The 12,940-nt window shown below is 53.9% G+C and overlaps 1 protein-coding gene across 3 annotated transcripts; it reads right to left on the reverse strand.

Annotated features, from left to right (window-relative positions):
- Positions 1-412: 412 nt before the first annotated feature.
- On the reverse strand, positions 413-11,898 carry CAPG (capping actin protein, gelsolin like). Of its 3 annotated transcripts, none has more exons than XM_032352645.1 (10): positions 11,801-11,898; positions 6,661-6,696; positions 6,309-6,481; positions 6,056-6,210; positions 5,686-5,853; positions 4,310-4,459; positions 3,865-3,957; positions 3,291-3,423; positions 1,396-1,484; positions 413-602 (listed from the first exon to the last, which is right to left on the reverse strand). In XM_032352645.1, exons 2-10 carry the CDS (start codon positions 6,681-6,683, stop codon positions 537-539), a joined length of 1,050 nt encoding a protein of 349 aa, XP_032208536.1. In that variant the 5' UTR covers positions 6,684-6,696; positions 11,801-11,898; the 3' UTR covers positions 413-536. The 3 variants fall into 3 exon arrangements, with proteins under 3 accessions (XP_032208536.1, XP_032208538.1, XP_032208537.1); XM_032352647.1 differs by having other exon boundaries at positions 11,787-11,814; XM_032352646.1 differs by lacking the exon at positions 11,801-11,898 and adding an exon at positions 11,619-11,794.
- Positions 11,899-12,940: the final 1,042 nt, after the last annotated feature.

The raw sequence follows: 12,940 nt of genomic DNA on the forward strand, positions 1-12,940 counted from the left end.
ATGTGCCCCCGAGGTGACAAGCCAGACTTGTGTGCAGTGGCAATAAGCTGTCCTCTTGGTCAGCAAGCATGTTATTCAGGTGCCGCCTCACAGTGGTTTCTCAGGGCAGCTGAGGAAATCGCAGCCCAAACAGAACTGCGTCCCCAGCCTGCTGCCCCAGCCTCGTCCCAGCTGGGGACGTGTGATGCAACTGAACCCCAGTGGCAAGCAGTGCCCAGGCCCGGGGCTGTTCCTCCTCCCCACCAGGCTCCCCGAAGTCCCCACAGCTGTCTGGAGCTCTGGGCCCCACTGCTTCGAAAGTCTGTCCCAGCCCCTGAGTGGGACGACGGGATTGCCGGGCCCTCCTCTGCCCCAGCCCCTGGATGAGCCCTGATGGCAAGCGGGGGAGTGAGGATTAGCTCAGGGCAGGTGGTGAGGGCAGAGGGTCAGAAAAGCACTCATCTTTATTGGACAGCCTCGGGGCCACCTCTGCACTGACCAGGCAGCCAGAAGAGGAGAAAGCGGGCAGGAGGCGGGGGTCAGGGAGGCGCACACCCTCATTTCCAGTCCTTGAAGAATTGCTTGAAGATGGGGGTCTCGCGGCCCTGGGGCAGAATCTCCACCTGCAGGAAGACCAGGGGAGAAGTCTAGCCCACGAGGTTCTACCAGGCAAGGCCCTAGCGGAGCTGTGAAGGGTACTGGGTGCCAGGCCTGAGTCTACATGGCCGCCCAGGTCACAGATGCTCCTGGCCAAGAAATAAGCCAAGAGAGGGGACACAGCTGAGAAAACAGATGGCTTCAAGCACTTGGGTGCATAGTCCAAGAGATGCAGCTGTCATCTCTGAGCCTTATCAGCTCCCCTTGGAATGACTCATGGAGTCACTGTGCTGGGGCAACAGGGGCAGGACAAGCCGGAGATCAGGGCCCAGAGGAGGCACACACGCTGCCTGCGCCAGGCTCTCTGGGCTGCCAGAGGAGGGCTGCCCAATGTCCCCTCAGAAAATGTGTACTTTTGGGATGCCTGGGTGTCTCAGCTGAGCATCCGACTCTTGGTTTCGGCTCAAGTCATGGTCTCAGGGTCGTGACATAGAGTCCGCATTGAGCAGAGTCCGATGCTCTCCTTCCCTCTCTCCCTCTGCCCCTCCCCCATCATGTTCGTGTGCGAGCTCGCTCTCGCTCAGATAAATAAATCTTTTAAAAAGGAGGAGAAAACACCATGTACTTTTAAATGTTGAAGGGTTATCGCTTCTCGGCCTTTTGGCTAAGATCAAGCTTTCAACCTGGAGGGGCCCATAGGGAGGCCTGACTGTTCCTGACTGTGCCCGAGGATTTCCAGCCCTTCTTGTCCAGTCTGCAGGTTAGGGGGCCACAGGAAGAGCCCCAGGAGGGGGAGGGGGGCACCAGGTGTCTCCTCACCTGAGTGTTGGGGGCATATCGCATGCGGGAGATGAAGTCCTCGGCCACTTGGAGAGCCGCCTGCCGCTCCTTCTCGTTAGCTTTTCGCCCTGGGTCAATGGGAAGGGGAATTTTTAAAAAAGAGCAGGGACCCTCTCTAGCGTACATCCCATTTTTTCAAGGAAAGCGATGGGGGGAGGGCGGTCCATAGATAGCTGACAGCTTCTCAAATAAATGGACCAGGAGGTGCTAAGATGCTGAGGAGTCTGGAGGTGTGAAGTCAGGCCTGGAGACTTCTCCTAATCTGGCAGCTCCAAATGGGATGGAAACTCTTCTTTCTGCCTGCTCTAATGGAGACTTTCTGCTCAGACCGGGGCCCCATGGATGCTCAGAGTTAGTGTTCCCCCATGGCATGAGACTCTACGTCGAGAGCCCCATCCAGGACCCCTTACTGCTGGAATCTGTCAACTGTACTGTTGACGAGTATCAGCAAGTATCAAGCCTTTTGTGTAAACCTAAATAGGACAAAAGGGTGTGATTTATTATTACCTCATTCCCATGATGCCAGAGCTTATAAAAATCAAGACCATACAGTTATCCATCCCCTCCTGTGGGCAATCCTGTTAGTGCAAGATGTGCTCTGGGTAAGGCAAGACACTTCTCTTGCTAGCTCCCAGTTTTCTTGTTTTTTTTGTTTGTTTGTTTGTTTTTATAGATTTTATTTATTTGAGGGAGAATGAGTGAGAGAGAGCATGAAAGAGGAGAAGGTCAGAGGGAGAAGCAGACTCCCCAAGGAGCTGGGAGCCCGATGCGGGACTCGATCCTGGAAGTCCGGGATCATGACCTGAGCCGAAGGCAGTTGCTCAACCAACTGAGCCACCCAGGAGCCCCAGTTTTCTTGTTTTTGTTTGTTTTTCTTCTCTGGTTTTTCTTTCCAAAATGATCCAGTTCTTTGCTTGGGGTTAAATTCCCTTCCGTGAGCATGTGGAAACCCCTCAAGCTCGGAACTGGTACCTTGTGGCAAGAGGGGAAAAGGCAGCCCCAGTGCCCAGTCTCCCACCATCCCCGCCCCAGCTCACAGAAAGCAAGGAGAGCAGCTCCTTGCTGCTCTGGCTCTTACCTGAGCCCGGAGTATTACTGGCCAGTAGCAGTTACCCTGGGACCACCTAATCCCTCCCCATCTTCCTCCCCAGGCTAGGGCTGCGGGTTTCTCTGGGCTTTGGTTGCCCCCACAAATATTTATTGAGCAAATGCTATTTCGCCACAACACTGGAGATGATATTGTTCCTGCTCTCAGGAAGATTATAATCTGGTCAGGGAGATAAGACACGCTCGAGAAAAGAGAAGCATGTAGAAAGAAGTTCCCAGGGTCAGTCGGAGACTCAGGGATTTGTTTCAACATTTTTGGAGTTAAACCAAGCGAACAAGCTTGTACACAACAGTGTTTCTATCTCCAGCCAATGTAATTTCTTGGGAAAAACAAGTTCTACTAGTTCATTTCCCAGGGCACCAAGTGAGATTTAATTTATCAAAAGTTTCTGTCATACCCCAAGGCAGAATGGCAAGACTGGGGTCCCAACAGCCCTGAAGGCCTAGGGGTGCTCTAGGACAGCAGTCCCCAAAATGTGATCCTGGACCAGCAGCAAGGCCTGGGAACCAGTTAGATATGCAAATTATTGGGGGGGGCGCGTGTCCAGCCATCCATTCTAATAGGCCCTCTGGTGATTCTAAGGCTTGCTGATACTTCAGAACCCCTGCCTGGAATTTAGGGGTGGGAACAGCAGAGAGAAAAGGCTCAGCAGCTCCCTGGTGCTGTTTTTGAAAGCAATCAGGCAGGCTGAGCCCCAGAGTGGGAAGCATGCCCAGGTCTGAGCAGCTGCAGGGGCCTCAGGCTAGAATGGAGAAGCCATGTGTACCTTTCCAGATGTAGATCTTGCCACAGAGCCCGTTGTCCAGCACGAAGCAGTCATCAGACAGCAGCAGCTCAAGGGCAAAGGGACTGGAGTCGGCCACCTTGGTCAGGTGCATCTGTCCAGTGGCATCGGAGACCTGGGGGAGGATGGGCAGTGCCAGATCCTACCCGCTGCCCCCAGCACACAGCCCTAACCTCCGCCCCTAGACCATAGCCCCCAAGGTCCCCACTCATGGCCCCAGCCCAAGGAGCAGAGAGGAGACTGGGCACACCGACCCTCATGTCACCTCAGTCACTGCAGCGCCAAGGAAATTAAGTGGACTCCAAATCACAAATGAATGCAACAAACCCCAAAAAGTAAAGCTCAGCATTGGTTTCACACTTCCTTTTCCAAGAATGGGGGAGAAGTGAAGTGGTCTTTATCTCCTCAGAAGGGCCAGGCATCCATCTGTTTCCCATCTTCACCCCGCTCGGAGTCCCAGATAAGCCACCCTGCTGCATGGCCCAACCTTCCCTGGGCTTCCCCCTCTCCCTTCAGCACACCCTGCCCCGGCCCAGGGCAGGCCCAGAGTGCCCACCTTATACAGAGCTGCGGCCTGGGCGTTTGTCCGGTCAGCTGTGAGGTCTTCCTCGGGGTTGCCCTCCTTCAGAGCTGGCTTGGGGCCCAGGACCTAGAGGGGCCACAGCAGGCCAGGTTTCCAGGGACTCCTGGGCATCTGCCCCAGACCTTCCCAACCCATCATGCCTGAGGCTACCGCGTCTGGGGGAGGCAAACCGTGTCCTGCACAAGGGCACCCAGCAGAGGCGAGTGAGGGCTGGGTCTAGCCCAGTCCACCTGCCAGGGCACTGGTCCATCCACCCAGAGGGGCACTTTATTCTAAATTGCACAAGGCACCCTGTAAGAAGCCACAGCCCTAAGCAGTACCCCCAGACCACCCATCCCCACCCCCACCCCCACCCTCCTCTCCTGACCACCCTCCTCCCCACAGCTTCTCCCAGCTGCCCACCCCAACGTCCCCCAACCTGGATCATCTCAGCGGGCTCTTCCCCATCCGTGACGATCTCCACCTGGGCCTTGCCCTGCCGCTCACTGTCCCGGATGGCCAGGGCCAGGTCCCGTGCCTTGTTGCGCTCCAGGATGTTGGACTTGCCACCACACCAAGCGAAGATGTTCTGGAGGGAAGTGGGGAGGCTCAACTGCCTGTATCCAGCCTGTTGTGCGCATGTGTATGTGTGTGTGTGGGGGGGTGTCCTGAAGACCTGCCCCTGGGGGCAAGACCATCTAAGAAGACAACACGACACTTTTTGTGAGAGTGTTTCTGTGGCCAGCCTATGTCCCTCCTGCTTTCCTTTTCTCCACAAGGCTCACCCGCAAATACATAAAGTCTTGATCTTGTCTGTAATCTATCTCCCCTGACTAGAAAGTAAGCTTCACTAGGCCAGGAGTGTTTTGCTTTGCTTTGCTTTGTTCACAGCCGTGTGCCCAGTACTTAAACAGAGACTGGCACATATCCAGACACGTATTAAATATTAATGAATGAATGAATGAATGAATGAACGAATGAACGAATGAGTGAGGGAAGGGGTGACTGGCACTCTGGAGCCCCGTATCTCACACCACCACCTGCACCCTGCTGCGCTGGTCCCCTCCCTCCACTCACTACTGCTCACCCTCCTCACACACTGCCTGAGGTGGGCTGCCTGCCTGGAGCCTTCAGTACAAGGTGCAGTCCAGACTCCTCCAACAGTCTCAGGACCTGGGTCTCAGGCTCCGCAACAATTTTCGCTCCCACAGCTCCTGTCCCCACTCAGGGTCTCAGCCCAGCTAGTCCCCTCCCTGCCGTCAGCATGTGTTTCTGCACCTCTCCCCCTTCAGTGCCTCAGCCTCACCTCGCCTGTCCCTTCACCGGGAGAGGCAAGTCCCCCCTTAGAGAGGGTCTAGTCAGATGGCTCCTGCCTGGGACAGTGGCGTCAGCGCCCGCTAGAGGGAGCCCTCCCTGCCCCAAGCACCCCTCAGCACAGGTCCTGCTCGGAGTCCTCATCGCATCCCAGGGAGCATTACAGCAGGTGACAGGCCTGTGGGAGCTGCCTTCCCAGGGCAAGCCATTTGTGGTCCCCCAGCAGGCTCTGAGTAGGCATCAGAGACTCACTGAGTGAAGGACTGAGCGGACAAATGAATGGGAGGTCTGGCTGGCGCGACCTCGGAGTTACAAAGGCTCCAAGAGGAGGAGACGGTGGGCTGCCGTGTTAGAGACACTGGCTAGACGGCAGAGGGAGGTTTCTGCCTTTCTGAATGTTTTTAAGATGTTTTCTAAAGGCTGGAGCGGCTTCTCTCCCGCTCTCTGGCACTCTTAAAAGCCGGGTGCCCACATGGCGCTCAGCCCTGCCAGTCTGCTCACCTGGCCCAGGTCCAGGATAAAGCAGTCCCCGGTGTTGAAGCTGTCCCAGCTCAGTGCCCGCTCGGTGGCCCGGATGTTCTTCTTCCCCTTCACCTGGTACAGTTTCTTGATGGCAGCTGGAGCGGCCCCGGGGGAGGTCTTGTGAAATGCTGAGTCCACTCCGCCCTCCTGCAGCCCAGACCAGCCAACCTTAGCGGGCTGATGGGAGCCCCCCAACCCTCCACAGCCCCTGCCAGCGGGGGATGGGCGGAAAGTGGGGAGGACCCAGGCCTGAGGGCGCCTGGGCCTCCTGCAGGGTGAGAACTGGCTGGAAGGAGGAGTGGCTTGGAGAGAGGCCGCAGGCTAAGGGTGCCAGAAGGTGGGCTCTGACCTGGTACTTGAGGCCACGGGGGAAGTAGCTCATGAAGAGGTCGGACTCATTGCCCTGCACCTCTCGGTGCTGCACGGGCCGCTCCCCAAGCAGGGTGTTGAGATGCACGGCCAGCATAGCGCAGGCCCCCTGCTCGTCCCGGGAGGACTGCTGGCCTGCAGGGGCGGGGAGGGGCAGGCAAGGCCCGTGAGACCCATGCCAGCCCCAGCTCCCGCCGGGGCCACACCCCCAGCTTGGCCCGCAGCCTCCTTACCTATCCACAGGTGCAGGTGGGACAGCTCTTCCGGGCCATTGTGCAGCACGAGGTAGGAGTCCCCCGAGAAGAAGACGCCCTGGCTCTCACGTGCTACAGGCACTGGCTTCAGTTTCTCCACCCGCCATACATGCAGGCCAGGATCCTGCACTGAGGCTGGGAACGGCGAGCCACTGCAGGAGGGAAGCAGGGGGGTGGTGGTGGCCAGGGCCCAGGAAGAGTGGGCCCAAGCAGACACCGGGGAGAACCGGGGTGGGCGGGGGACTGTGGTGTGGGCATGAGGGAAGCTGTGAGGAGGGCAGTCCTTGAGGCAGAAGGGAAGAAGGGAAAGGGGATGGGGCATATAGCCTACCTCTGGGGGAGGCGTGTGTACATGCTGTTTCCGGTTCTAGAAAGACAGAAGAAGCCGTTATGATTACAAATGTTATGACAACCACCCTTCACTTTGGTCTGGGGAGGCCTTTCCAGGTGTCAAATGCTATCATATTCATTAACAATTTCATCGCAAGAGCCCAAGAGATTACCCTGGCTCCATTATGCAGGCAAAGACACTGAGGCTCAAAAAATCAAAGTACAAAGCTTGTGAGTGGCTAGTGAAAACTAGGTTTCTGACTCCTGGGCCAATGTCTTTCTCTTGCTGTGACTTCACAGCCATACCTCTCCTCTGCTTCCAGAACCCTAACTCTGGTCCTTACACGAGACTGACTGACATACAGCTCTTTAAGCAATAACTGCTTATATTAGAAAAGTAAAAAATCAATAACTTAAGTTCCCACCATAACAATGCCAGAGAAGGAAAAGAAAATTAAACCCAGAATAATCAGAAGAAATGAAATAATAAAAATAAGAGCAGAAATCAATAGAAATAAAAAAATATATATGGAGAGAAAATCAATGAAGCTGGGTTTTTTTAAAGATTTTATTTATTTATTTGACAGACAGAGATCACAAGTAGGCAGAGAGAGGGGAAGCAGACTCCCTGCTGAGCAGAGAGCCCGATGTGGGGCTCGATTCCAGGACCCTGGCATCATGACCTGAGCTGAAGGCAGAGGCTTTAACCCACTGAGCCACCCAGGTACCCCAAGAAGCTGGTTTTTGAAAAAAAAAAATCAATAAAACTGATGAGCCTTTAGATAAACTGATTAGGAAAAAGAAAAGACATAAATTTCCAATTCAGAAATAAGAGAATGATTCACTACAGATTCTACAAATATTAAAAGGACAAAGAGAATATTACAAAAACTTATGCCAATATATTCGACAACATATATGAAATGGGAAAATTCCTTGAAGGATATAAATTATGAAAGTTCAATCAAGAAAAAATAGACTACCTGAATAGTTTTCATATCTATTAAAGAAACTGAATTTGTACTTAACCCTCTGCCTCTAATTCCAAGTCATGGTACATTCTTTTTTTTCTTTTCTTTTCATTCTTCCTTTCTTTCTTTGAGAGAGAGGGAAAGGGAGAAGCAGACTCCCTGCTGGGCAGGGTTCGATCCCAAGATCCTGGGATCATGATCTGAACTGAAATCAAGAGTTGGATGCTCAACTGAGCCACCCAAGGGACCCCCAAGGCATGGTACATTCTACCAAAACTTTAAAGAAGACAAAGTACCAATTCCATTTTCCAGAAAATAGGAGACAGAACTTTCCCAATTCATTCTATGCCCCCAGCATTATCCTGATATAAAAAACAAGATAAATATATTATAGAAAAGAAAATTAGCGTGTACCTGATTCTAGAAGGACCTTGAGGGACTGAGGAAATTTTTCCTCCCCCACACCTCAAATGTCATGTTATTCTATAGGTCAGTGAAAGCAATCTTTTTTGGACAAGTTACTCAAGAGGGAAATGGTAAAGGCAAATATTTCAAAAATATATATTATTATTTTTTTTTAATCAGCAAATGCAATAGCTACAGCTTCGCTTACCATCTGTTTCCTATGTTCCTATTACTACACAGCTTCTTTTTTTCTTTCTTGGCTTAAAATGCACAGCCCACACTAGCCAGCACTGTAACACAATTCACGCTGTGCAGGTGAACAGCATCTGTTACTCAGGGTAAGGGGCTGGGGAATTTCAGGGTGAAGAGACAAATGGGCACCATGGGGAGCTTTTTGGGGCCTGGAGAAGCAGGAAGGGCAAAGAGCCATCCTTAGGGGATAAGCAGGAGAGGAGAGGGTGTTGGGTCTGAGCAGAAAACGGAGTAAAACAGGAGCAGTGGTAATGGGCTGTCAAAAATCATGACTTCTTTTCCATTCCTAACTCACAGCAGAGCTGAAGGCATTGTTTGGAATCACTCTTTCCCGAAGCAGGAGGCAATGAGGGGAAATTTGGGGAGGGAACCTTTAATGTTCCTCCATTCCACAAAAGGTCACATGCTTGCCCACATCCCTTGCCACAGGCCACTCAGCCTGTGACTCAGGTCTGAAATGGTGGGGCGGCTGTCCCACGCCCCAGCCAGCGGGGAGAGATAGTGTGAACAAGAGGGCCAGTTGTGAGCTTTACTATTTTTCCTTTTATGTCCCTGACCGGGGAGCTCAGGCCATACCTCCGAAGCAGGCAGCCCCCCATCGGAACTGCGGGTCTCCGGGACCCACTTGGCCACCTGCTTCTTCATCATCCTCCCTGCCTGTTCAAATTAGCTTGGGATCTTATAAAAACACAGCTGCCCCAGCCCCAGGCCTGGAGATTTTGATCACAGAGGTGTGGAGTGGGGCCTGTGCATCTGCATTTTGAACATACGTTCCAGGTGATTTTCTGCTGCCCGTTAACTGGCCAGAAAGGTATCTCACACCTGCCTGTACATTAGAATCATCAAGTTCAAAAAAATATCCCAGTGTCCAGGCCACACACCAGAACAGTTGAAATCAGAGTTCCCGGGGTGGAGTCGGGATGGAGGGCAGGTGTGAGAAGTCCCAGGGAGACTCTAAAGTTCAGGTCGGGGCGGGAACACCTGCCATCCCGTCAGATCCCTGCCGCTTGGCCTTCTGCTCTAGGGGCCATCAGACACCTCTCCCTTCCAGCGACTCTGCCCAAGCCCACAGCAGCTTGAGCTTGCCCAGTGTGCACACACCTACCCTCAAGTCCAGTGAAGCCCCACCACCCTCCAGGCCCAGACCAAACCCCAGCTGTCCAATGAGCCTGCCAGGACGTTCGGCAGTCTTTTCCGGGAGCACTCCCAGCCCTCTCACTCAGGAGCAGATACTCCAGTCTCTACCGGCAGGTTGTCTATTAGGATGATCTGGCAGCTTCACATCTCAGCCAGAGCCGCAGACTCAACTGACACGCCTGTGTTCCTCCAACAGCCCAAGACAGGCTCCGTGCAATTCCATACAAAGTTTACACTGGGAGCTTGGCACTGGGCAGAGTGATGGTGGGGGCACAGAAATGAGAAAGAACAACCCACGTCTCATGGTCTACCTGGAGGAGACAGAGCAGTCGGGAGCCATCACACCCAGTGGCGCCACAAACTTCCCCTAGGTGGGGAATGTCATAGAATCACAGATGTCAGCGTTAGAAAGGGCCTAAATACTTATCTAATCCTGTTCCGCATCTGCCTCCCAACACATGCCCATACGTACACAGTGCAGGAATCTCTTCTACAGCATCCCTCACCATCCTCCTCTTGCACACTTCTGGTGATGGGGAATTTACCACCTCACAGGATAGCCTCTTCCACAAATACCTCTTACCTTAAAACCTTTGCTTCTTCCCACTCTCGGAGTACTCTGAGTTATGGATCTGCCTACCTCCCCTACTAGGCTATAAAGGCCCTTTGGGCGGAGACAGTATTTTGCCTCTCTGAACATAGCTAGAACCTGAATGGGAGCAAAATATACCATCCCAAAACAAGCCTCTTTGGCATATTTTAAACCGGCTATTTTTAAGAAGCAGCAGACACAGGTAACATTCTGAAAACGAAGTAGAAGTTGTCCTTGGTAAGAGACATTTACTCTTATAAGGGAAATCTCCCTTGGTAAGGGTGTCTGCCCACGGCATCAGGAAGGGAGGGGGAAGACTGTAGCAACTTATCAAAAGGGGAAGCAGCCACTTAAATCTTCGTAACAATCTTTCCCTTGTTCATTATGCTTTTCCTGGTAACCTCCTGTAACTGACCCCCAACATCTTTTTTCTTTACCATAAGATGGTATTTAATGGTATTTCTAATGGCTTCAATCATTTCAGGGTGTTTTCCTGGGTCTCTCCCAAGTATACAGGAGGTATACACGTGATTAAACTGTTTTTCTCCTGTTAATCTGTCTTGTATCAATGTACTAGACCAGAATCTAGAAGGGAAGAAGGGAAAACTTTTCTGCCGCTATAAACCCCACCCTGTGCCGGGCACCCTGCGGGCGCTCAGAGGACATACAGGATCCCTAGGACTTGTAGGGCTGTGATTCCGAGAGCAGCGCAGCGGGAGCCCAAGAGAGCACAGGATTTCACAGGCTGGGACAGGTTACAACAGCCCTAGAGCCAGAAAGCAGAGGCTGGGGAATCCAGAGAGACTGTCCTGAGGCCAGGAGTGGGGGAGGGTGCACACGGGCTTGGCCCTCAAACAGCGCTGACTTCCTTAGGATCCCGCCTTTGAGGACAGCCTGGGGAGCCTGGGGAGTGGGGGGGCTGCTGTGATGCAGACCTTTAAGGCAATGCTTGACAACTGTCGGAACAGCTGTCCCTGCCTGCCCTCCTGTGCTATCTCCACCCTCCTCAAGACACTGACTTTTGATCCGAAAAGGTCCCTTCACCTCGTGGTCCGTTTGCCTCTAGTTGTGAAATGAAACAGCCCTACCTCACTCCTCAAGAAAGGGTGGCAGAGTAAGCGTCAACACTAGAAATGACAGCAGGTCCCCCCAGCCTGGGACACGGGCATTCCCGGGGGCAGGGGGGAGCTGGGTCCAGAGGCCTTGCCTGGGGACTCCCTAGCTAGTGCTCTTTTCCCTGACACCAAGTGGAGCTCCTACTCTTTCAAACCTCCTCCACCTTTCCCTCCCTACTTCCTCTCCTTCTACCCCAGGCTCCAGAGCAGACCCTCGGCTGAGGTCTCACAGAATTTGCAAAATAATGGGCTGTGCTACAGTTTGAATTCAAATTCTCTGCCCTCTCCCGCAACCACTGCAGCCCACCCGTCTACAATCAGGCCAGTCCAGTCTCAGGGACCCGCATCCTCAAATCTGTCAGGATATCTGCACCTCCTCTCCAGCCAGGCAGGACACGCCTGACCCAGCAGTGCGTCCTCAGTATCCTAGGCACAACCCGCCCTCCTCCGGGGCATCCTTGGGGCTCCAGACAGACCATAAATGTACCTGGAGCCTGGCACAAAGCTGCCAGGACAGCGGGCTGGGGGACACCGGTCCCGGACAAAGCGGCTTCCAGAAATGTGAGTCTCTGCTTCCAGACCCTGGTAGCCAGCCCTCCCCTGGGGTTAGAGGGTCCCAGCGAGAAGTCCCAGGGGCCGGCTCTCCCTCACCCACCCAGCCACTTTCACCTTTCCGCAGCGCTCCTTCCTGGCACTTCTGCTTTTCAGATTCTTCCTCCCAGCCCGCCCCACCCAACTTCTCACTTCCCGAGGTCCGGGGCCGGGCTGCCCCGCCCACCCGCCCCGCCTGGCTCCGACCCCGCCCCGCCTGGCTCCGACCCCGCCCCCGTGGAGCCTGGTCCCCTCCCGCCCGGGGAGGGGGGCCGTGCTGAGGGGCCTGCCGGCTTCAATGGAGAAGGGCGAGCACTGGGGCCCAGCAGGGGATGCTGCCAGCTTGGCTCCTTGCTGGCACCCGGCGGGGCATGGGGTGCTAACGTCCACTCCGGATGCGGTGGTTTCCCCATAGTGGTCTCAGGCGGCTGCAGGCCAGGGTAGCCTCTGGGTCTGGGACCTGCGAGGAGAGCCCCAGGAGAGCTACCACACTCACCAGCCGCAGGCGGACCTCTCTGCCAGCCCCAGCCTCAGCTGGGTTAGTCATATTTCCTGGGTGGGGTCACTGCCTCTGCAGTGACTTCTTCCTCCTCCCCCAGACTTGCCTTTCTCCTTGCCCTGAATGCATACATTTGATTTTTTTTTTTTTTTTTTAAAGCTCACTAATGAGGGAGTATCTGGGGTCTAGAAAAACATTCTTTGCTGTGTCCTACATTCAAAACGTCTCCCAAGTCTACCCTGGGTCATCTTCTCGTTCACCAGATGTTTGCTGACACACAGTCCTGGCACTGGGCACTCTGAGGGATGGCAATAAAAGGAAGGGTGGTTTGGGGCACTTGGCTGGCTCAATGGGTAGACTCATGATCTCGGGGCTGTGAGTTGGAGCCCCACATGGGTGTAGAGCCTACTTAAAAAAAAAAAAAAAAAGGAGTGGTTCTGTCTCAACCCTGGAGCCATCTTGCCTTCATCACATCACAGGACCCTGGAGCTAGTCTGGCCAGCTTGCTTGCTCACTTTCTAGAGGAGAAGACTGAGGCCCTGCGAGCACAAGTGGCTTGCCCACAGTCCTGTGCAACCAGACGCAGGTCACACAGGAATGGGAGGCAGGGGCAGTGTAAGGGGGGAAGCTGCCATTTCTTTCTGAATCCATGCGGAGGGATGCAGAGTCTGCGCGAGATCCAGGAGAAAGTGAGCACCCAGTTACTCAACCACACATGC

The sequence above is a fragment of the Mustela erminea genome, chromosome 7, assembly GCF_009829155.1.
Source record: "Mustela erminea isolate mMusErm1 chromosome 7, mMusErm1.Pri, whole genome shotgun sequence".
NCBI lineage: Eukaryota > Metazoa > Chordata > Mammalia > Carnivora > Mustelidae > Mustela > Mustela erminea.

Coding starts and splice junctions, on each gene's coding strand:
- CAPG (XM_032352645.1), bottom strand. CDS start 6,683: ATGTACACACGCCTCCCCCAGAG. Junction 3,424..3,864: donor AGGCCGCAGCTCTGTATAAG/GTGGGCACTCTG, acceptor ATCCTCCCCCAG/GTCTCCGATGCCACTGGACA. Junction 603..1,395: donor GATATGCCCCCAACACTCAG/GTGAGGAGACAC, acceptor GTCTTCCTGCAG/GTGGAGATTCTGCCCCAGGG.